Here is a 23299-nt window from a genome sequence, read left to right on the forward strand (position 1 = left end):
GAACACTAGTGTTCTGTGGAAGGTGAATAGGTGTTCTGCAAGAAGTTCTGGAATTTGTCATTTTTAAATTAATTTGTCAGCACAAATTAATTTAATGATGATTTAACTGATGTTTAATTAATTATTAATGATTAATTATCAATTATTGATTAATAATAAAAAATCAGCTAAATTACCAATTAATTATTAATTTATACATTACAAAATAACCAAGGTGTTCCGTGAAAATTTCAGGATTTGTGAAGTGTTCCGTCGTCAAAAAAAGTTTGAGAAACACTGGTCTAGAGTGACTGTTCTTCAGAGAGCTGAAGCCTCCAGAAAAGCATACAACAGAACGACCTGGCAAGGACTGGTGTGTGGCACATCACTGAGCAACTAAGTGACCATACAGCATCTGATGATATCTTTATCATATGTTACCGTTATCATTACTGATTCCTTTTAAATCATGTTTTTTTCCCATATGTACACTTTTTCAATAGTCCCCCAGAACACTTTATATACAGTGATATTATTGGGTCCACGCGGTTAGCCTAGTGGCTATGCACTTCGCAACCATATGCCTGGGGAAGGGGTGTCCTAGGTTCGATTCCTGTCGACAACGTGAGGAGCTCAAGGATCTTCCTCAGCCATAGCCAAGTTAGCTGGTCTTGGGTGTGGACAGCAGGGTTTTTCTCCCCAGTTTATCTGGGGTTTTTCATCCCGTAAGCAGGCAAACTGGCCCCGTGAACCCACACGGATTACAGTCATGAATATCGCCCTTAGGGGATGCAGCAGAGGAGTGGCAAACCAACTGCATTAATAATACACCAATAACCCCTCATTCGGAGGGGACTCAACCCATCCTAGGACGGATGGGTTGAGTCCCCTCCGTGGACGAGAGGGATAGATAGGATATTCTTGGTCAAAAGCATTTGATAAAATACCTCAGATAGTTGCTGCAAGCTGCAGAGAATGGGAATAGTCTATTGGTTAAATGGATTGGTTATTAGCTCTCTGAATAATACCAGCACGTTGTGTATGATGGAACAAGTGTCTCTAAAAACAAGGGTAACCAGTGGTATGCCCCAGAGTTCTGTTCCTGGGTGCTTGCTGTTTAATTTGTTTGTAAAGGATATTTCATATGGATTGATTGGAGATCTTCAGTTGTTTGCTGATGATGCAAAGATGGGGAGAATTATAAGTAGCACTGCTGATGTTAATTCCCTTTAGGAAGATTGAAATAGACTTTTGTCTTAGAACAAAGAAGAGGGGTTGTAGTTTTAATAAGTGCATTTTGGAGTGAAGAGATATAAGGCTGGGTACTACTACATTGATGGAACTATTCTGAAGAAAGTGGATGTGATTCGAGATCTGGAGTGATAGCCATCAGACTGAAGTTTAGAGGGCATACTGCAAGTGTTGCAAAAGATTGCAATCATATCAATACTATGATAAGAAGTACACTGACACATGGGGATAAGGAGGTGGGCATGCTACTGTATAAAGCACTGGTCATACTTGGACTATTGTGTTCAGATTGGTCACCTAGTTTTCATTGTGATGTGGAAACATTGGAGATGTTGTCTCCAATGTTTCCACATGGCTCTCCATATCCAACATCCAGGACTCTGGAATGTTGGATATGGAGAGCCATTTAAGTTAGTGAAGAGATTTCATTGGATTAGTACAGAGGGGATTATAAGTATACAAGGTGAGAGGAGAAAAACCAGAGGCCATACCTGGAAGCTGTATAAATGTGGTGAAGGGGTGAGAAGTAGACTTTTATATAGAGAATATGAGTGAATGGAACACATTATTAGAATATGTTAATACAGGGTGTGTTAAGGATTTTAAGATTCAATATAATAAATATGTTGTTGTTAGTTGAATGAACCTCCCATGATAAGTCTGCTGAATCCATGGAGGATGCAATAATAATAATATTCTTACCAGTCTTCCCATAGCTTTTGTTTAGTTACTTTTAAACACTTCTTTGCTTTCTTACATTTTCCTCTGTATTCTCTCAGAACACACACACTGATTTGTTTGCTAGGAAAACTTTCAATAGACTTCTTTTTCATGGTTACTCTTTAACTTCTTGAGTCCACCATGGAGCTCTGATTTTTTTATCCATATAGACAACTTCAGCTCATGCCTCTCTGACTGAATCATTCAATTTTTTTTTTTCTAGTCTATAGTCACCTATGAAAAATGCTTCACTTTCATCATTTTTAAAACTTTATTATTATTATTATTATTATTGTGACACCTCCAGGGAGTCCAAAGACTCATTGAGGGAGAGTGTGGCAACAACATCAAATGATTCCCTTCCAACTACTAACTGTGCTTACACTTGCTTAACTTTTTGCATGAGCCATTAGTAGTGTAGACGCTACCAATCGACCAACCTTCCCTGTGCATTTTTCAGTTTCAATATGATATTCATTTTGTGATAAAATTTCAATATCATTTCAAATATCCTGCAAACTTGTGTCCTGAGCTAGCATGAAGACATCATTGTAAATAACACAGTCAATGAGACTTTTCTTATTTCTTGTGTCATCATCTCCAATTAATTTGTACATATCTTTATACTGGAGTTTATACTGGAGCATGATATTTGGCTACTAGTCCATATCCTGGACAGAAATCCAACCAGTACTTACCATCATTATTATTAGCTTTGTTCTTTTCTCCAAATTTTCCATGCACATTTTTATATATCAGGCACTTATTTCTGACACTGCTGTTTAGATCTCCAACAAGGACAAACTTTTCTTTTTTGTTTATGTCAGCTGCCTTCTCTATTGACTCAAAAAAATTCTCCCACTTTTTTCCTTAATAGAACTATCTGTAGGACCATAAGCATAAATAAGTCTCGCTAATTTTCCCCATTTTGATGTATGCCCACACCACTCTCCTTGAAATTGCCTGTAATTCAAGAAATAAATTTTTATGCTAACATCTTGTACATGAGTGAGGTGGGGGGGGGGGACTGGAAAGTTCTGATAAACACCTATATAAACACAAGAAAGAACATATCTTAAAATCCCTTAATTCCTATGTTTCAAATTGTAATAATTTGTTCCTTTCCTTTTAGAATATATAAGAAGACATAAAATTATTCTTTTCATTTCTGTTCATTTCTGTTCTAGCTTTATAAGAGTGTTCAAAGCAATTTTAATATATCTGGGTTTTATCAGAATTTTCCAGTCCCCCCATCCCTCATAGTTGTTATCTAGAAGAATCATCTATTTTTGTCTTCACTATATTGGACATGCCAGGTATGTCGATATGGTACTTCTCTAATTCTTCAGACAGCTCCACTTCTTTTTTGATTGATGTTCTGATGTTGAATTTGAGTTTTCACTGTATGTTATGGTCTCCAAATGAAAACAGTGCATATGTATGGAGGCAGGGGGCTTGTTTGATTGGGCAATTCCTCAGCTGGCCTTGTTATACCATCATTATCTTTTGGTTTAAGCCAATACAAAATACAATTTGGTTGGCTAAATTCTCTTATAAGAGTGTTCAAAGCAATTTTAATATATCTGGGTTTTAATATGAGATAGATTAGAAATAAAGCAACTGATCAAAGAATGAAGACCAATATACACAATTGACAGTGAAAATTAAAATATCAAAAAAGCAATGAAAATAAAGTTATCAGAAAGAACTTCATGTGATTGATTAATATTCAAGAAACTGAAAGAGAGTTAATCTAGGATTATAAGCAAACTGTTCAGAAGAAACTAATAATTGTAGTATCATAATATCTGGAATACTCCTTGGAGGTACACAAGAAAATGATGACCCTGATTTTTTTTTTTTTTCATAATTTCAGATTTCCTGCCGTACTCATGCCCTCTCTACTTCGTAAATCATCAACAGCTATGGGCTCAAGGTTTCAGTGAAGGCTAAGGGTAGTGACTGGCCATCCTCTGATTTCCAAAAGTTAATTAAGACTAAAAGAGCTCTTCATACTTTCAGAAATAAAATGCACTACAAGATTTATTTTTTATTAATCTCAACTATGAAAGGTTGGAAATGTATAGCACTCAGATGCCAAGACGTAAATAACAAGGGAATCTGCTCTAGAGATCTGAAGTGATTTGAAAGAGCGTGATTCTCATATCTAATCCCAACCACCTAAAGTGCCTGAATGCATGAATTTTTTTAACCATAATATCAAACTTTAAACAATCTACATTAATCTTATGGCACATTTCAAAAACTGATATACAATTAAGATGTTTCATAAACTTACCTAATGATTTTTGAAGATTGGAACTTGCTAATGTGACCTTTTGAACCGGATCTTGAACAAATATGGAAATTGAAATAAGATGTTAGCATTAAAATAAGCATTAAGCATAAAAATAGCATTAAAATGTACAATTTAAGCAGGTTTATCCTAAAAATCAGTTTATAAAACTTTAATGTCATTAAGATAATCTAAAAAATTTTCAGCTTTAAAAAGAAATGTTTGGCTGGTTTCCAATTTTTGAATTTCTGCTCTAAAGATTCATATGATAAGATTAATGACTTGCTTTCTATAATTTCTCTTTTGTATCTGAGCTCATATGATCAAGGTATTGGCATCAAATAATAAGCGAAACTGTTTATTATAGAAGATTTGAAAAAATAAACAAAAAAAGAAACTATCTCGGAAAAATTCATTATGAAAACTAAGACTAAAGAACTGCATGATTATTTTATATTAATTAAAACTGCAGTAACTGTGAGAATGTTCAATAAATACAAGCCCTCCATTTTTACAAAATTATGGAAACCACTACCATGTTATAGTAAAACTTTAGTTTAATATAAACCAAAATAATCACCCATTGTCTTGACTTTTATATCAAGCTCATGGGGTATAAGCATATATATATATATATATATATACAAAGAAACAAGCTAAATTTCAATTTGCATTGTATTCTAAAGTCACACTAATGTGGTCATCCATTAACACATTAATATAAATTTAATGTGTTAATGGATTAATACATTTCACCAGAGGTCACATTAATACTGATGTGACTTCTGTTGGAAAAAAAAAAAAAAAAAAAAACTTACTATACCAAAGCTAGAGCCCTGTTCTTTATTAGAAATCACTAACAGATAAATTAAGTTAGAGATTACTCACAGATAAATTAGAACAACAACAACAAAAAAAAAAAAAAACAGTATTGATGGTCACCAATAAACAGATGAAATTATTGCATAGAGTCTAAAGTAAAGGAGAACTTGAACTTAAGTGGGCTGAATGTGTGCCATCCAAATTCTTGGGATTTTCATGCCAACATTATTGTTAAGATTAGGATTGTTGATCAAAATTTCATGGGTTTCTTTGAATTTGCATTCATACCCAGGAAATGGAAACAGTAACTAAAACAGTAAACTTTATCCATGGACGAGCTCCGAATCATCGAGAATTTGTTGTATTGCTTGAAGAAATTGAAACTGAGTATGGAGAAATGATTTATTATAACAAAGTGAGGTGGTTAAGTCGAGGAGCTGTATTAAAATGGTTTATTGATTTAATAAATGAAATCAAAATTTTCATGACACAAAAAAAATAAAACCATCAACGAGCTACATAATGATACATGGATAACAGATTTAGCATTTCTTGTTGAGTCAACAGCAATAGAATATTTAAATGGCCCGTTGACTCAACGGGCCATTTAAATATTCTCAATAAAGAGCTGCAAGGAAAGAATAAACTTATCACTGACATATATGCTCGTATTAAAGCTTTTAAAGTTAAATTGCAATTATGGGAAACAAAACTGGAATCAAAAAATTTCGTACATTTCCTACATCTTAAATCCTGCCCTATTATTTCAAATGAAAAATCTCAAGAATATGCAAGAAAAATAGCATTATCATGACAAGAATTTGAAGAAAGGTTTAAAGATTTTAATGATTTGGAGTCAGATTTTACATTATTTTCATTACCATAAAACTAATGTGAATAACGCAACAGAAAATCTACAAATGGAGCTAATTAATTTACAGTGTGATATAAATCTTATTCAAAGATTTGAAGATACAGATTTGATTAACTTTTATTCGTACTTGTCAAAAGATAAATACCCTCGGTTACGAATTTTTGCAATAAGAATAAGCGCTTTGTTTGGGAGTACATTTATATGTGAACAGTTTTTTTCGCAGTTGAAAATTAATAAGTCTAAGAAAAGAATTCGATTGACTGATGAGCATCTACAATCCGTGATGAAGATAGTTTCTAGTAATTTTTCTCCAAGGCTACAAACTTTATCAAAATCGAAATGCTATCAAGTGTCAAGTTTCAGTAAGAAATAAAGGAGTTTATAATTATTTACATACAAACATATGTATTTTTTCTGTATCTGTCAAAGAAAAATTTAATAAATAAAAGAAAGAGAATAGGCTGTCATTATTTATTCTCAAGTTATAAAGGTTATAAAAGGGTTTCATAATTATAAAGGGGTGGTATCCATACATAAGGAGTAAGTACGGTTCAATATATATTCATTCTCATTTTGTTTAAAAAAAAAAATTCTGGCCTGTCAGCTGCTGCTTTCATCGTCCATTCGGCCTGCATGCAATTTGAGTTTGAGACTACTGATATAAGGAACAGGTACCTTTCCAATCAATTTTGTGTAGGGTGTTGAGAACATGATCTGATAGGAATGATTTTAGCAAAATTGTTGAATTTAATGTATCATTTGTGTTCTTTTTTATGGATTGGAATTGTGTATCCAGTTTCCCCAATATAAGGTAAGTTACAAGTGCAATAGATTCAGTATATCCCAGGGTTGGGCAGGGGAGGGGATTCTTTGAGGAGTTGAATATGTTTTTTAATTTTATAGGTGGTTTAAAAGCGGCATTAAGGTTATAATGGTGCAGAATTCTATTTACTTTACCGGATAACCCTTTAACATATAGGACAGCTATTGTTTTACTATAATCTATATTAAATGCATTTTTAGGTGTAGTTTTACAAAGAATTTTATTGATGGTATTTTTGCTATAGCCATTGTTATAAATTATTGCTAATCATTTGTAATTCTTTCTTAAGAGCTTGCTAATTAGAACAAATTTTTATAGCTCTGTTTTTGGGGGGTATTAATGACTCCAAGGTTTTGTGAAGGGTGATGATAAGAGTTAGCATGTATATTGGCTGGTATGTGTAGGCTTGCAAGCAGACAGTGAAGGATAGACTGCCTGAGGGAAGAGGTGTGACTAGCATATCCAAGAAAGGAAGTGAGTTTTGATTTTCAATTTCAAGGGTAAACTGTGTGTTCGTGTTGTTTGTTCAGGTGGCCGAAGAAGATGTTTAAAGTGTTAAGTGATCAAATTAGTGTAACTTTAGTACTATGTAGAATTGAAATGCAGCTTGTTTCTTCGTGTGTGTGTGTGTGTGAAATCTTGTTACTTAAAATATGGATATATATATATATACACACATGTATGTATATATATATACATATCCATATTTTAAGTAACAAGATTTCAAAGAAGATGTTTTCTCTGCTATCTCATTCTGTTAACTCTGGCTACTTTGAATTTGAAGGTAAACTTTACAAACAGGATAAAGGATTAGCAATGGGCAGCCCCTCTCTCCAATACTAGCGAATATCTTTTTTGAAGACTTTGAACAAAAGGCAATCTCCTCTTCTACTTTTAAGCCAAATATTTGGCTTAGATATGTGGATGACATTATCCTCATCTGGGAACACAGTATTGAGAATCTTCACACTTTTCTCAATCACTTAAACAACTTCCATCAAGAGATCAAATTAACCATGGAGATGGAAGAAAATGGATCTCTATGTTTCCTGGACGTTAAAATTACTAAACCACCTGAGTCCATAAAAATCTCCATCTTTCACAGACAGATACCTGCATACATCCTCACATCACTATCCAGCACAGAAGATGGGTATCATCTCAACTCTAGCGCATCATGCTAGGTCTGTACTGTCATGGAAGAGGAGCCAAAAAATGAGCTACAACATCTTAAAAGGAACTTCAAAAACAATGGCTACTCTTCAAAAAGTATCAATAAACAACTATATCACCGACAACAAAACAAAGTAGAAATACAGATGACCCCACATCAGCATGCTCGCCAAGAAACTGAGCAGAATTTTAAGAAAGCTTAACATAAAAACGTGCTTCTCTGCTCTTCCCAAACTAAGATCAAGTTTAAGCAATCACAAACAAGTTCACAACCATCTACAATTCCCAGGTGTGTACAAACTCACATGTGACTACACGAAACCATACTATGGCCAAACGGAAAAGTCCATCCTCCTACGTCTTGGGGAACACCAAAGAGACATTGCTTACAAAAGAACTAGAGCTAGTGCCCTCTCAAGCCATGTCCTGTTTTCGGTTAACACAAATAATGAAGACTGCCAACATGAGATAAACTGGACAACAACTTCAAACCTGCACATATGCCACGACAAGGTAGAACGCCGCATAATCGAGTGTAAAGAGATTGTCATGGACCCTCTTCATTTATACAATAACCTCAGCTATAATTTGCCTGACTCTTTTAGCTCTGCTGTCAGATATTGGCGCACTCATGAAATCACACGTGCACAGGTTTCTAGCAATAGAACTTTAACACGGACTGTAGCTCCAGTTCAAAATAACTGTAGTTTATAGTTGATTTTATAATTTATGGTTTTATAGTGACTCAATGTTTCTTTATAGTGTTTTTTATTGGCTTTGTATGTATCAATACTTTGCTAGCATCTTACAAGGTGGCACATAGAATCGCAAAATATAAGAAGCCTCATACCATCGCAGAAGAACTCATTCTACCGGCTGCTGTAGATACGGTGAACATTATGATAGGTGAGTCTGCTGGGAAGCTGCTTTCAAAAGTGCCTTTGTCCAATAACACCATCAGTCGCAGAATACAGCACATAGCGGAGGTCCTCAATGATCAATTAATTAAAAAAATAAAAGGGAAAGAATTTGGGTTGCAGCTGGATGAGGCCACAGATAATAATGATGATACTCGCTTGATTTGCTATGTACGGTTTATAGATGGTAATAACAATGTAGAAGACCTTCTCTTTTGTAAAAGTATCACTGCTGGTGCTAAGGCTCAAGACTTGTTCAAGATCCTCGATACTTTTATATCCAAAAATAATTTGAAGTGGACTAAGTGCATTGGTATCTGTACTGATGGTGCTCATTCTATGTCCGGCTGTTATGGAGGATTGCAGGCACTTATTTGAAGCAAAGCCCCTGATGCACTATGGACCCACTGCATTATTCACAAGGAAGCACTCACGTCAAAATATCTGAGTCCTACATTGAACCAGGTCTTAGAATATGTAGTGAATGTAGTAAACTTTATAAAAACTCAGCCGTTGAAGGCAAGGTTTTTCAAAAAACTATGTGAGGATATGGGATCCAAGCACACGTCTTTGTTGTACTACAGCACTTCGCGATGGTTCTCTCGTGGTAATTTTTTGTCTCGTATGTTTGAACTGCGGGAGGAAATTTATATTTTTCTTAAAGAGGAAGACCACAAGTATACTGAAAATTTTGTGAATGAAGATTTTTTGGTAAAACTAGCATACTTATGTGATATTTTTGAAAAGATAAATGCTCTGAATCTCTCCCTGCAGGGATGTAACATGCAACTTTTAAAGTCGATTGAGAAAATTTCAGCTTTTATAAAAAAACTAAAACTATGGAAAAGAAAAATGAATGAAGACGGAGGCAAAGAATGTTTCCCCTTGTTGCAACAGTTTTTGACCTCCAATGGAGTTGATTTCTCTCAAGGTATGAAATCCATTTTTGAAGAACACTTATCACAGCTCACCACCTGGTTTGAGAAATATTTTCAAAATGATAATACCGATAAATTTACATGGATTCAAGATCCATTTAATGCCAGTGCTCCATCTGAATTTACTACTGCAGAAGAAGAGAAGCTTATTGAGTTGTCTTGTGACAATATGTTGAAAACAAAATTTAGCAGCATGGAATTAACTGAATTCTGAATATCAGTAAAAGATGAATATCCCCTTCTGAGTGAAAAAGCTCAGAGAATTTTAATTCCATTTGCGACTTCTTATTTGTGTGAAGCTGGATTTTTGGCAGTCGCTGTGATAAAAACTAAGTATTGCACAAAAATCAATGTGGAGAAGAAAATGAGGGTGGCTATGACAAGTTTGATTCCAAGATTTGAGAAAATGTGTGGTGATCCATAGGCCCATCCATCCCACTAATGATAATTAGTTGAATTTGTTCAATCACTTTTGTTTGTGATCTTAAATACATGTTTTATTTATTTTTACCTAACCCTTTATTTTAAAAAAAAGTATTCACTATTTCGTTAAGTGTACTTGTTAGAATTTGACATAGGGTGCCTTGGGAAAACCTGGATTCAGCAAGGGCGCCGAGACTCGAAAAAGTTTGGGAACCACTGTGTTAGTACATTGTTGGCACAACAATGTGGCTATGCTATGTCTATGACAACTTTGCAGTTTGGAGTCACACAGAACCTGAACTCGACTCATTTCTACAAAAAATCAACACCCTGCAACTTCAGATTAAGTTTACACTAGAAAAGGAATCATGAAAAGGTATTTCTTGATGTACATCCAGCACAAACAAGATGGATCCATTTTCAGTTCAGTCTACCGAAAATCAACTTTTTCAGGTTGTTATATCCATAATACACCAGCTCACCATCCATCTCAAAAATATGGCATCATAAAATTTTTAGTATACAGAGCACACACAAGATTTGTTCTTCTGAAGAATCCCTAAAACAAGAATTGGAAATTATCAAAGAAACAGTTTTACTAAATGGATATAATCCAATAACAACCCAAAAAATATAGTTATAATATTTTTAAAGATAGTTAGAAAGTTCCTGGCAAATAAATTTGGCATGACTGAAAGCTGTGGTTCTTTTTAATACCTTCATATATATTTTTCTTTCCTATGTTATACTGATTTCTATCTTACTAAAAGTGAGATGATCACTTCCCATTTCAAATTCATGTAAATACTCTCATAAGTCTTTCCTTATATCTTGTGTGTTCTCTCCACATGCATTCACACACACCTTTATGTTGAAACATGGTGTTAGTAATGACTATTCAATGTCTTGAATAGAATTCCAGCAGGTACTTACCCTTACTTTTATCTCTGCTTGTTTCCTCAAATTTTTGTAAACATTTCTATATGTCTGAGATTCATTTCCTGCACTGTTATTCGGATCTCCAACAACACCTTTTTCTTTAACTAGCCTCTCTAGTTACTCAAAAAATTCTTATACTTCTTGCCTGCTGGTACCTTAGCCTTCTGTGGGCTCACAGACATAAATAACTTAATGTCCAATTTCCCATTTTGAAATATGCCTAAATCACTATTTTGCTGTTTATTGAATAAGTTTACCTTCATTGCATTTCTGAAACTTCTCTACTAGCTCCACCTCTTATCTTACCAATTCTTCTTATGGTGACGTGATGGTTCCTATCATCAATTCCAGTAAATTTGAGGAAGTTTTCAGTTATCAAATTATCAATTTATTATTTTTTATTCTCCAATTATTTTTCTTATGGTAAATTTCTTCAGTATACATCTTGGTTATAATGGATCTTCGGCTAAAATGTATTGGAAACAAAATTATGTGCAGCTCATAACCTTACAAATATATTTGCAATTAATCTGACTCACTCACTTTACATTTTTCATAGTGTAAATTCAGTGTTTGTAGTATAATATAAAAATATTAGAATAAAAACAGGAACATGCCCTTACCTCTTAATTTGTTTGTTAAGAGTTAACTTTAGGAACACATTAAAAATCACAAAAGAAGATTTGAGTAGTCTGAGTGCAGGAGAGAGAGAGAGAGAAGAATATCAAATTAAGAAGATTCAAGATATCGCAGTCTTTGGCATGAGATTTCAGTGCATGAATGCACAAGTATCACTATTATGGAAGTAGAAATTAGACAGCAAGTTGGGTAAATAGGACAGTACCTATTTTGCAGCAATTAGCTGAGATTTTGTTAGAAACAGGAAATTGGGTTTGGGATTGTAAATGGTGATGTACGTAATTTATGTTAATTCCAAACTCATTGAGTAAAATGAGTTTGGAAAGAAGTTTTTGTAGAAGTCATTCTCATTATTCTAAATTTATTAAATTGACTTTCCAAACCATTCAAGAAGAGTACAAAACTTTTGCAATTCTAAGATTTTACAATACTCACGGCACTAGAGTCCTTGGTGAATGTGGTGGTCATGTTTAGTTAGGCTAGAAAACGTGTTTTTAAATTTAAATATAATGTGGCTTTTTGTCTCAAATTGTGCTGCAGTTGTGCATCGGTTAGATACAAGTGTCCTTCAGTGGTGTTATTGTTTGGAACTGTGTTGTATATATTGTGTTTTCACTGCTGTTTGTTTCACTACTTCAACGTGTAAAGATGGCATCCAACAAGAAATGTACGTCAGCAGTGCACAGGACTTCTACTTCTACACGAAAGGCTGGCTCAGCGTTAGATTTTTTGCAATGGATGTGTTGTGAAAACTGCTGAAGGATCTGTGGTCGGTCTGGCTAAATGAGAAGAACAAAAATGTCGACGTATGTGAGAAGTGTCGGGATAGGATGGGGCGTTTAGGAATGGAAGCTGACATTGGGACTTTTGTGGAAGAATTTTGGCGGGAGTTCATGAAAATGAAAAATGACCTTCATCTTCTGCATGAGGAATTGCTCAGTAAGGAGATAGTGGAAGTTAAAACTGAGTTTAATGTGTTAAACAGAGAAATTAGGACAATAGAGATTACTTTAGCTAAAGTAACTAGAACAGGATTACGTATGGGTGAGTCTTTGGTGAATGATGCAGTAATAAATAGTATGGGAGTGACTGGAAGTCAACAAAATAAAACCACAAGATGCCTAGAAGAAATGAGATGTCGTGAGAGTGGAGGGGGGGGGAGTAAAAGAGCGCTGAGTAATGAAACTGGACGAGTCATGCTGAATAGCATAGAAAATGAGTCCATGAGTAATGCTTCTGTGGACTTGAATGAAGTTAAGAGTGGTAAGTTATACGGTGATTCTATGATTAAGGGTATGGAGAGTGGTATGCATGAGGAGTGCTTGGCTGGTGGGACAATAGAAAGAGTGGCTTTAACAATAAAGAGAGGGCATGAAGCAGACAAGATGATAGTTATGGTGGGTACAAATGACCTAAGTGGTGGTATAAATCGGGCAGGAAAAGATTTAAGAACATTGTTAGATACTGTGAAGAGGAAAAGTGTCAATGGGAGTGTGTGCTGCCTCGTTTTGACAATTACGAGTTAAGTAGACGAGCGATGATAATGAATGATATGATTGCAAGAATGTGCAAAAAAAAGAGGTCTGGAATTTGTTGATGTTTGGAGTGTGTTTGAAGGAAAAAAGACAGTTGTATGCTAGAGATGGGCTGCATCTGAACATGGAAGGACATAAGCGATTGAAGAAGTTACTGTTTTCTGAACAAGTTGAAGTAATTGGGCAGGGAAACTAATATTGAAATGGTTGAGTGTAAGAGAGAGAAACTTTAGCACTGATTGTATATTTATTGATCCTTATTCGCAGAATAAATTGCAGAAGAGAGAGGATAAAAATCGAAATGGGACTACTGAAATTAGTGACGTATATATCAGTTCTAAAGCTGGTACAAGATCTAGAGGGAATCTGCAAATTTTGTATACAAATGCAAGACGCATTCGAAATAAGAGAAGAATTTTTGGCATTAGTCAGTGCAATCTCACTAAAAGTTGTAGGCATTAGTGAAACTTGGCTGTCAGTAGAAGATGTGGTCACTGGAATTGAGTGTGATGGGTACAGTATTTTCAGGAAGGATAGAGAAGATAGAACAGGAGGAGGAGTACTGTTGATGATAGCTGATGTGTTGCAGCCAAAGAAAGTAGTATATCAAGATGATAAACATGCGAATGAGAGTTCATCTGAGGCGGTCTGGTGCGAAATAGTGACCAATGCAACCAAATATACAATTGGATGCTGCTATAGGCCAGGGAGTACAGGGGGAGATATTGAATTCATGCATCAGCAAATTAGTGCAATGAGTGCAGGTTTAGTGATTATTATGGGGAATTTCAATTATGGTGATACAAACTGGAAGGAGGAAATATCACATAGCAAAAAGAAAATAGAGCTCATACATCTTCTATGAGATAATTACTTGAAACAGCACATAACTGAAGGGACACGTGGTGTGAAAGTGTTGGACCTGGTTACTGGTTCAGAGGATATATGCATAAGTAAGGTGTCCTCGTTACCTCTGATTGGTGAAAGTGATCATGTGGTGTTGACTTGGGAGGTTGCAAAATCTGTGGAATTTTCTGTTAAGAAGGGGTATATACGGAACTACAGGTTAGGCAATTATAACAAGCTTCGGAGTGAGCTTGCAGCCTTCCCATGGCAGAACATATTGCAGGGGAAAGATGTTAGCATTGCATGGGATAAAATCAGCAGGTATCTGAGGAAAGCAATATCAGATTGTGTCCCCATGGTCAGGAGGTCAAACAAGGCAGGCGTTAGATGGATGAGCAGTAGTATCAAGCTTGACCTGCAAAAAAAGAAAATGTTATGGAGAATTTACAAGGAGAAAGGCGATCAGTACATCCATGAGCAGTACGAGGCTCAAGCTAGGAAGGTTACCAGCATAGTAAGAAAAGCTAAATCAGATTATGAGAAGACCTTAGCCAAAGAGGTGAAGGGTAATCCCAAAGAGTTCTTCCGCTATGTGGCAAGTAAAAGGAAGAATGACTTCGGAAGGATAACTTTAGTGGGTGCTGATGGTATTGAGGTGACAAAATCAGATGTAATAGTCGAGTTACTGAGTGATCACTTTTCAAAAGTCTATCACCCAAGTGAGGATATCTCTGTACCTGTAGAAATAACTAATGTGAGAATTGAAGCTAAGAAATCAGAGGTATTTAATATATTACAAAATTTAAATGCAAACACTGCTGTAGGCTTAGATGGAATATCAGCTCGGGTGTTGCGTGAATGTGCAAATGAATTATCAACCCCTCTTACTTGGATATTTAAGTTAAGTTTGAACTCTGGTATGGTCCCTAGGGAGTGAAAGTTAGGCAAAGTGGTTCCTTCGCATAAGGGTGGCTCTAAAACTGCAGTAGTTAATTACAGACCAATCACCATCTCAGGAGTAGTGGTAAAAGTATTGGAAAAGTTGGTTAAAGACAAAATTCAAGAAAGGGTGGATCAGGATATGATACTCTATAGAGGCCAACATGGTTTTGCTAAAGGTAGATCCTGCCTTAGCAATCTATTAACTTTTCATAATAGAATGACATCTGAATTGGACAAAGGAATTGGCTACACAGTGGTACTTCTGGATTTTGCTAAGGCTTTTGACAGGATACCCCCCATGGAACACTGTTATGCAACTTGAAGCAGATGGGAATGGATACTAAATTGGTGATATGGATAGGAGAATGGCTCAGGGAGAGATACCAGAAGGTGGTGTATGGAGGAGCTGAGTCCAGGACGAGGCAGGTGACTAGTGGTGTGCCTCAGGGCTCTGTGCTTGGGCCATTGTTGTTTAATTTGTATATAAATGATATAGGAAATGGCTTATAAAACATTGATACTTCCACATTTGGATTACTGTGCTCAGGTCTGGTCACCTGGATTCCTTGGAGATGAGGAGGCTGTGGAGAGGGTTCAGAGAAGAGTGACTAAGTTGGTAAGTGATGTAAGAAATGCTCCCTACACTGATAGATTGAGAGCTTGTGAATAGCAGAGGTTGGATGATAGGCAGAGAAGAGGGGATATGATAGAAACATTTAAATTACTGAAAGGTTTTTATAGGATTGATGTAGGGGAATTGTTTCAGCTGTGTGATAGTGATGGAAGAACAAGAGGTCATCCCTGGAAATTAAAGAAGAGTGTGGGTAACAAGGGTGTCAGAACAAGGTTTTTTGCCTGGAGGGTGGCGAATGAGTGGAATTCATTGCCTGACTTAGTTGTGAGCTCTTCGTCTGTAAATGAATTCAAGAAGAGATATGACAGATATTGTTTTGCTAGTTTGGGTCTCCTGCGATGAGTCTACTGACTCCATGGAGATACCGGTAATAATAATAATAATAATAATACAGCATCTAACCTGAATTAGAAGGTTGAAGTTCATTCAGTACATGAAATTTATAACCTCCAGGTGCTTCCATTATATGTTCTTCATTCTCTTCTTTTATTGGCCAGTTATGTTTCTTTGCATTTTCGATCACCTGTTTAGATTTTATTGTAATACCCTAGTGTTCAGGGGAAAAAAAATACAATAACAAATTATGTCTCTTTATATAGAAAAAAAATTATAAATATTCAAAATGGTGGATATGTTTTTTTTTAAATTTTCTTTATTTTATTATTATTATTTTTTAATATTTTGACACTAGTGCTAGATGTTGTTGGGAAAAAACAAGTTTAATTCTTAAATTTTTCAACCTGAACTACACTGAATCCACCTGTTTTGATATGAGTTACAAATTCTTTGCTGACCAGTGATGGTCAGTAGGTTTCTCCCACATGCACCAAATGTGTATTAAATCACAAATGTTAGTAGTACCTTTGTCAGGCTTTAATTATCTATTATATTAAAGAGACCTCCAGGCAGTCAGGGATTCATCGAGAGAGAGGCCACATACTACACACACCAGCTATCCAACTTATTATTGAATTCATTCACACTGCTTGCACACACACAACATCCAATGGTAATCCATTCCAATCATGCGCCACCTCACCCCTTCTTAGCGACATTCATTCTTAGCTTCCAATGATGTCCTCTTGTCCTTTCTCCACCCTCCATAAAATGAAAAATTCCATCAGCTGAAATCCTGTATGATCCCTATCAGAAGTTTGTAAGTCTTTGATCATATTGCCCTTCTTTTTCCTGTTTGCTAGTGTCTGTAGTCTACAAATTCTCAACCTGTCTTCATAATAAGTATTCCACAATTCTGATATCATTTTTAACTTATCATTTTTACATTACCACTGTATCAGAATCACAACAGAAACAACGAGACCAGACCTGTACACAATAGTCCAAGTGAGGTTTTATCAAGGTCTTGTAAAGAAACAAAATGATATCCTAATCTTTACATTTGAGAGTTCGTTTCAGCATTGCAATTATCTTTCGTTTTTGTATTTGCAATCTTTGCTACATGATACCTGAACTTCAACTTGTATCTACTAACACTCAAAGATCCCTAGCCTCAGTTTCTTCTAGCATAATCCCATCAATGTAATATGACACTGGATATCTAATCATGCCAAAGTGCATGACTTTACATTTACTGACATTGAACTAACATCCATTATCCCATTCCCATAATTCCGGCCTATTGAAATCATTCAATAAGTACTGCATATCAGCAGTTTTCCTGATTATCCTATCTATCTTTGTATCATCAGCAAATAGTTATATGTTGCCTGCCAAATCCTTCACAATATATCATTAATGTACAGATTGAATAACAGTGGAATCTTGCAGATTCACATCATCCCCTGTATACTATTTTTTGATATCTATCAATCAGCCATCCTCTTATCCATGCTAATATTTTATAATCCAAACCCATATTCTCCCATTTATGCAACAGTCTACCATGCTGTATTCTGTCAAAAGCCTTACCAAAATCCAAAAATATCATGCTGTGTTAATTTCCCCTTGTCCAGTAGAATGGTAACATTACTACAGAATGTGAGCAAGTTGCTAAAACATGACCTTCCCTTAGTAAACCCATGCCGTTCATTGCAAAGCAGAGATTCACTGTCAACCCATTTCTGAATAGGAGTCCTAACTAATTTTTTTCAAAATCTTCACCACCACCACTCCTGAGATACTAATTGGTCAATAGTTGGATACATCAGTCTTTGCACCAGTATTATGCAATGGAATTATCATACATTCTTTCCATTCTTAGTAGTGGATTGAATAAAGGATTAAACTAATAAATTTAGTTTAATCCTTTATTCAAGTGTAAGCAAACAAAGTTTGTGCCTGAAGTATCTCCCATAATGCAAAGCACATCTCCTTGTGGACATGTATAATGCTATGCATTAAGGGAAGGGTCATTACCCAGACCGGTTTCAACCTTTATTGGGGTCTCGTCAGTGGGAGCTAGACCCAGAGGTGGTGATACTAAGGTGGAAGCAAAGGAGAAGTTATATTTACCCTTAATGCGTAGCATTATACATGTCCACAAGGAGATGTGCTTTACAAGTTGCCTCAGTCCTGAAGATACTTCAGGCGCAAACTTTGTTTGCTTACACTTGGATAAAGGATTAAACTAAATTTATTATAGTCTAACCAAGTGAAAAAAAAATTCCAACATCTTTCCTGTTCTGAGACTCATATTATATAGCCTGGTCAAAGAAATAGCAAGTTCAGCCGAAGACTCTTTTAGCACCTGTGCTGATATCCCATCAGTCCCTATCACTGAATTCTTATTTAGTTTGTGCAAGAGCTCTAATACCTCATACACTAGAGTTTCTTCACCCAGTGAGCTCAATGTTGCATACACCAGGTTGATTTTAGTTAAAAGTGGGAACTCATTAGTTGAACAACCTCTTTTGCATCTATCACCGTCACACCATCTGCATATAGAAAGGTTATTCTTTCACATTCATTCTTCCTTTTACTTGCAGCATATCGATAGAATTCTTGTGGGTTGTCTTTAGCTTGCAGAGCCAGTTTCTTTTCATATGCTGACTTAGCTTTCCATACAAGAGTTGCGACTCTTCTAGCCTGCTACTTATAATATAATTTTCATAATGGATGTCGTCCTTATGCACACGGTATTTCCTTCCACAGCATCCTTTTCTTACAAATCTCTTGCTTAATAAAATTACACATCCATTTAACTCATACCCTATTTACTCTTTGATCTCTCGGGACACATTCTGATTCTCAGGACGTCATCCTTATGCACATGGTATTTCCTTCTGCAGCATCCTTTTCTTATGAATCCCTCGCTTAATAAGATTACACATCCATTTAACTCCTACCCTATTTATTCTTTGAACTTTCAGGACACATTCTGATGCTGCATCATTTAAGTATTTTTTAAATGCTTCCCATGCACTATCGATATTTTTCTCATCCAGCAACTGATACCATTCCAAATGAAATTGTTCACATGCCAACCAGAATACGAGATAACATGAACCACTCCCCAAACACCTTAGATCTCTTCCTCATCAATGACCCTTCTAAATACACAGTGAATGTTTCTGAGCCTGAACCCCCTAATTCCAGCCACTTAATTCCTAGTGCTCATCTCCTCCCCCATGCAACAATGCTTACACAGCTACTCCCATACAAGAGTAGTTTTTCATTATAACAGTGTCAAATGGGACAGCCTCTGTGACTTCTACGCATCATTCCCATGGTTGGACTATTGTTTCTAATCTCCCAATCCAAAATATGCACCAAAGTAATCCTCACTGGCATGGAAACATACATTCCCCACACTCCTCTGAACTGCCATCCCCTAACTAAACTCTGGTTCTCCAAAACTTGTGTCAAGGCTGCACAAATGAAAAATCAAGCATAACACAACTGGCCTCCTATAATAAATTTAGTTTAATCCTTTATCCAAGTGTGAGCAAACAAAGTTTGCGCCTGAAAGTATCTTCAGGACTGGGTTAAGGTGGTACACACCAGGGAAACTCGTTGCAAAGGTGGAGCAAGCTACCAACACTCCTATCCTAGTATCTCCTATAATGCAAAACACAGCTCCTTGCGGATATGTCTATTGTTATGCATTAAGGGAAGGGCCACTACCCAGACCGGTTTCGACCTTTATTGAGGTCTCTTCAGTGGGAGCCAGGCCCAAGTCGAGATATCAGGCAGAAGCATTTGCAGGTCATCTCCACCTATAGGAATTGCCAATTGGTGTGCCACCCTTTTTTTAATAAATTACTCTGGATTTAGAGAAAGATGTTGAAAGTTTATTTTCCACTTGGTTAGAGTATAATAAATTTAGTTTAATCCTTTATCCAAGTGTGAGCAAACAAAGTTTGCGCCTGAAAGTATCTTCAGGACTGGGTTAAGGTTAAGGTGTTGTATTACCTTAACCCAGTCCTGAAGATACTTTCAGGCGCAAACTTTGTTTGCTCACACTTGAATAAAGGATTAAACTAAATTTATTATACTCTAACCAAGTGGAAAATAAACTTTCAACATCTTTCTCTAAATCCAGAGTAATTTATTAAAAAAAGGGTGGCACACCAATTGGCAATTCCTATAGGTGGAGATGACCTGCAAATGCTTCTGCCTGATATCTCGACTTGGGCCTGGCTCCCACTGTAGAGACCTCAATAAAGGTCGAAACCGGTCTGGGTAGTGGCCCTTCCCTTAATGCATAACAATAGACATATCCGCAAGGAGCTGTGTTTTGCATTATAGGAGATACTAGGATAGGAGTGTTGGTAGCTTGCTCCACCTTTGCAACGAGTTGCCCTGGTGTGTACCACCTTAACCCAGTCCTGAAGATACTTTCAGGCGCAAACTTTGTTTGCTCACACTTGGATAAAGGATTAAACTAAATTTATTATACTCTAACCAAGTGGAAAATAAACTTTCAACATCTTTCTCTAAATCCAGAGTAATTTATTAAAAAAAGGGTGGCACACCAATTGGCAATTCCTATAGGTGGAGATGACCTGCAAATGCTTCTGCCTGATATCTCGACTTGGGCCTGGCTCCCACTGAAGAGACCTCAAGTTCCAGATTTAGCGGCCCCGAGAGAAAGCTCCATGTTCCAGTCTTCTTTTGGATTCCAGTTGCCAGTTACCAGATCCCGAGAGAGAGCTCCTATTACAGTATTGTTTGGTAAGAACCCTTCTAGTTTTTCTTTTGTTGGTTTTTATTTTTTGCGGCCTCGTTCCAATCAGTGCAGGTCCGTTTTAGGGTATTTCCTTTTGGGGACTGAAATTTGCTATTCCGTTGGTAAGGTATTTGCTTTTAAACAATGTCGAAATTCTTGCCAAGAGTTCGTACTCTCGGGATCGAAATTGACCCAAACATCGACAAAGCGACGTTTGTGAGAGCTCTTCTCAAAGTCGTCAAAGCAGAAAGTATTTATGGGCTTACCCCTTACGGGGGGGGGGGGGGGGTAGATTCCAAGTAGTAACAAACAACATAGAAACAAGAGAAACGCTCTTTAAGGGCGTAGAATGTGAAGGGAAAAAATACCTACCCTTCCTAGTCGGAAGTATTTTAAAATCCATAAAAATTGACAGGTTTCCACTCGAATATCTAGAGAAAGGGGAGGAAATCATTAAAACCATTTTCTCCAAGTGGGGGACTGTCCGAAACGTAACATTCGGACAAGACGCGGATATCCCAGAGTGGAAATCAGGGGAAGTGAGCATTTCAATCGAGATGAAAACCGAGGTCCCCAACTTGATTTTTTTAGGCTCAGCAAGAGTAATAGTCAATTATCCAGGCGTAAGAAAACAATGTTTTCGGTGCACCGCTTTGGGTCACCTTAGCGCTCACTGCCCGAAAAACAACACATGCCGCAACTGCTTATCGACAGAACACACATTGAATCAATGTGAGTCACCGTGCCGTAAATGTGGGAACACATCCCATAAAATAGATATTTGTCCTAATAGGACCCTTGCAGAAAGAGCAGGAGGCTCCATAACACCTGTGGCAGTAGCCATTCCTAAGCTCACAACACAGGACTCTCGAGCTACCGGCCAAACAGTAAACGAACCACAAACAACTGAACCAGAAGAGTTTCCAGCCCTCCAACCGCCAGTTACCGCAACGACTACTGGGAGGAACGCAGAAGGGAGAATTAGGATGAAAAAGAAACAGAACACTATGAAATCTTACACCAATGAATCGGAAGGCAACAATAACAGTACAGAAACAGAGGAAATGGAAATCAACACCAGTACAACAAAACGACCCATCACACCAGAAGAAGAAGGAGAAATGAAACGAAATAAACAGGATACAAACACCGGTTCTTCTCACGCCATTACAAAATCGGTAAAAAGAAAAGAACCCCGATATGAATATTCGAATGTAACAGAACGAATCCTATTCTATCTTAGGAATAAACACGAGATAAAAAACAAAGTCCACACAGCTGTACAGGAAAAGGGAGACGTGGCTTTGCAATGTGAAGGTGAGCTAGAGAGTCTTAGAATATGGCTCAAGTTTGGGAAAGTCACTTATGACCGAGCGGAATGGAATGAATGCTTGAAGAGAATACGGCAACTTAATGATGAAGAGTCAGTACACGTACTCACAGTGATGGAAAACGTGGTAAAAGACTATGAGGAAGCGGTAAGAGATAGCAGGGCAAATATGACATAAAAAAAAAAAAAAAAAAAAAAAAAGCCCCTTCTAAGTTTCTTGGTTCTGTTTTTGTATGTTCACGCTTAATCCACATAGGAGGGGGCAGACCTGAGAACCCGAGCGGCGAAGGCTTACAGCGAGGCGGTGCAGCTCCTTGCGGGCTGCATCACTCGGGCCAGGCTCTTCCCCCGTTCTTGCAGTACTTTTCTGTTAATTCACCGACTTTTATTGTTCTCTTTATGCGTGTTCTAGCTCCTTTGTTGTTTCTGTTTTTGTTGTCCTCTTTATGCGTGTTCTAGCTCCTTTGTTGTTTCTGTTTATGTGTGTCCTAGTTCTTTTGATTTTCAATTTATGTGTGTCTTCCTGCATTTGTTTTTTCACTTCTTTCATCGGCCAGACATCTGAAGAGGTGGCTGGCCGGAGAACGCGGAGGAGAACGGATGGAGGGAGATAATGTCGGAGATCTGCTTGGTGCTGGCATTTAAGTCAGGCCAGGTGGATCGACTGAGGCCTCTTTTAACTACCTACTACTATCCACTCTATCTTTCTTCTCCTCTCTCTCTATCAAGCTGACTCTCAGCACAACTTTTTTTTTTAAATCTAAAGAGGCCAGTGATGAAAGGCATGAACTCCCATTCTACCTCAATAAAGGTCGAAACCGGTCTGGGTAGTGGCCCTTCCCTTAATGCATAACAATAGACATATCCGCAAGGAGCTGTGTTTTGCATTATAGGAGATACTAGGATAGGAGTGTTGGTAGCTTGCTCCACCTTTGCAACGAGTTGCCCTGGTGTGTACCACCTTAACCCAGTCCTGAAGATACTTTCAGGCGCAAACTTTGTTTGCTCACACTTGGATAAAGGATTAAACTAAATTTATTATACTCTAACCAAGTGGAAAATAAACTTTCAACATCTTTCTCTAAATCCA

At 36.8% G+C, this 23299-nt stretch overlaps 1 protein-coding gene across 1 annotated transcript in view; it reads right to left on the reverse strand.

The window, feature by feature from the left end:
• The window catches only part of LOC150095686 (glyoxalase domain-containing protein 4), a 124045-nt gene that overhangs the window by 37062 nt on the left and 63684 nt on the right, over nt 1–23299 (reverse strand). The window contains exons 5-6 of the mRNA XM_090409981.1: nt 16154–16298; nt 4250–4300 (exon numbers count right to left, since the gene is read on the reverse strand). Of these exons, the coding sequence (XP_090266107.1) occupies nt 4250–4300; nt 16154–16298 (196 nt within the window). The remainder of the gene's footprint in view (nt 1–4249; nt 4301–16153; nt 16299–23299) is intronic.

This window comes from Typopeltis vanoorti, chromosome 20, assembly GCF_054136105.1.
Source record: "Typopeltis vanoorti isolate ZY-2024b chromosome 20, IOZ_Tvanoo_1.0, whole genome shotgun sequence".
NCBI lineage: Eukaryota > Metazoa > Arthropoda > Arachnida > Uropygi > Thelyphonidae > Typopeltis > Typopeltis vanoorti.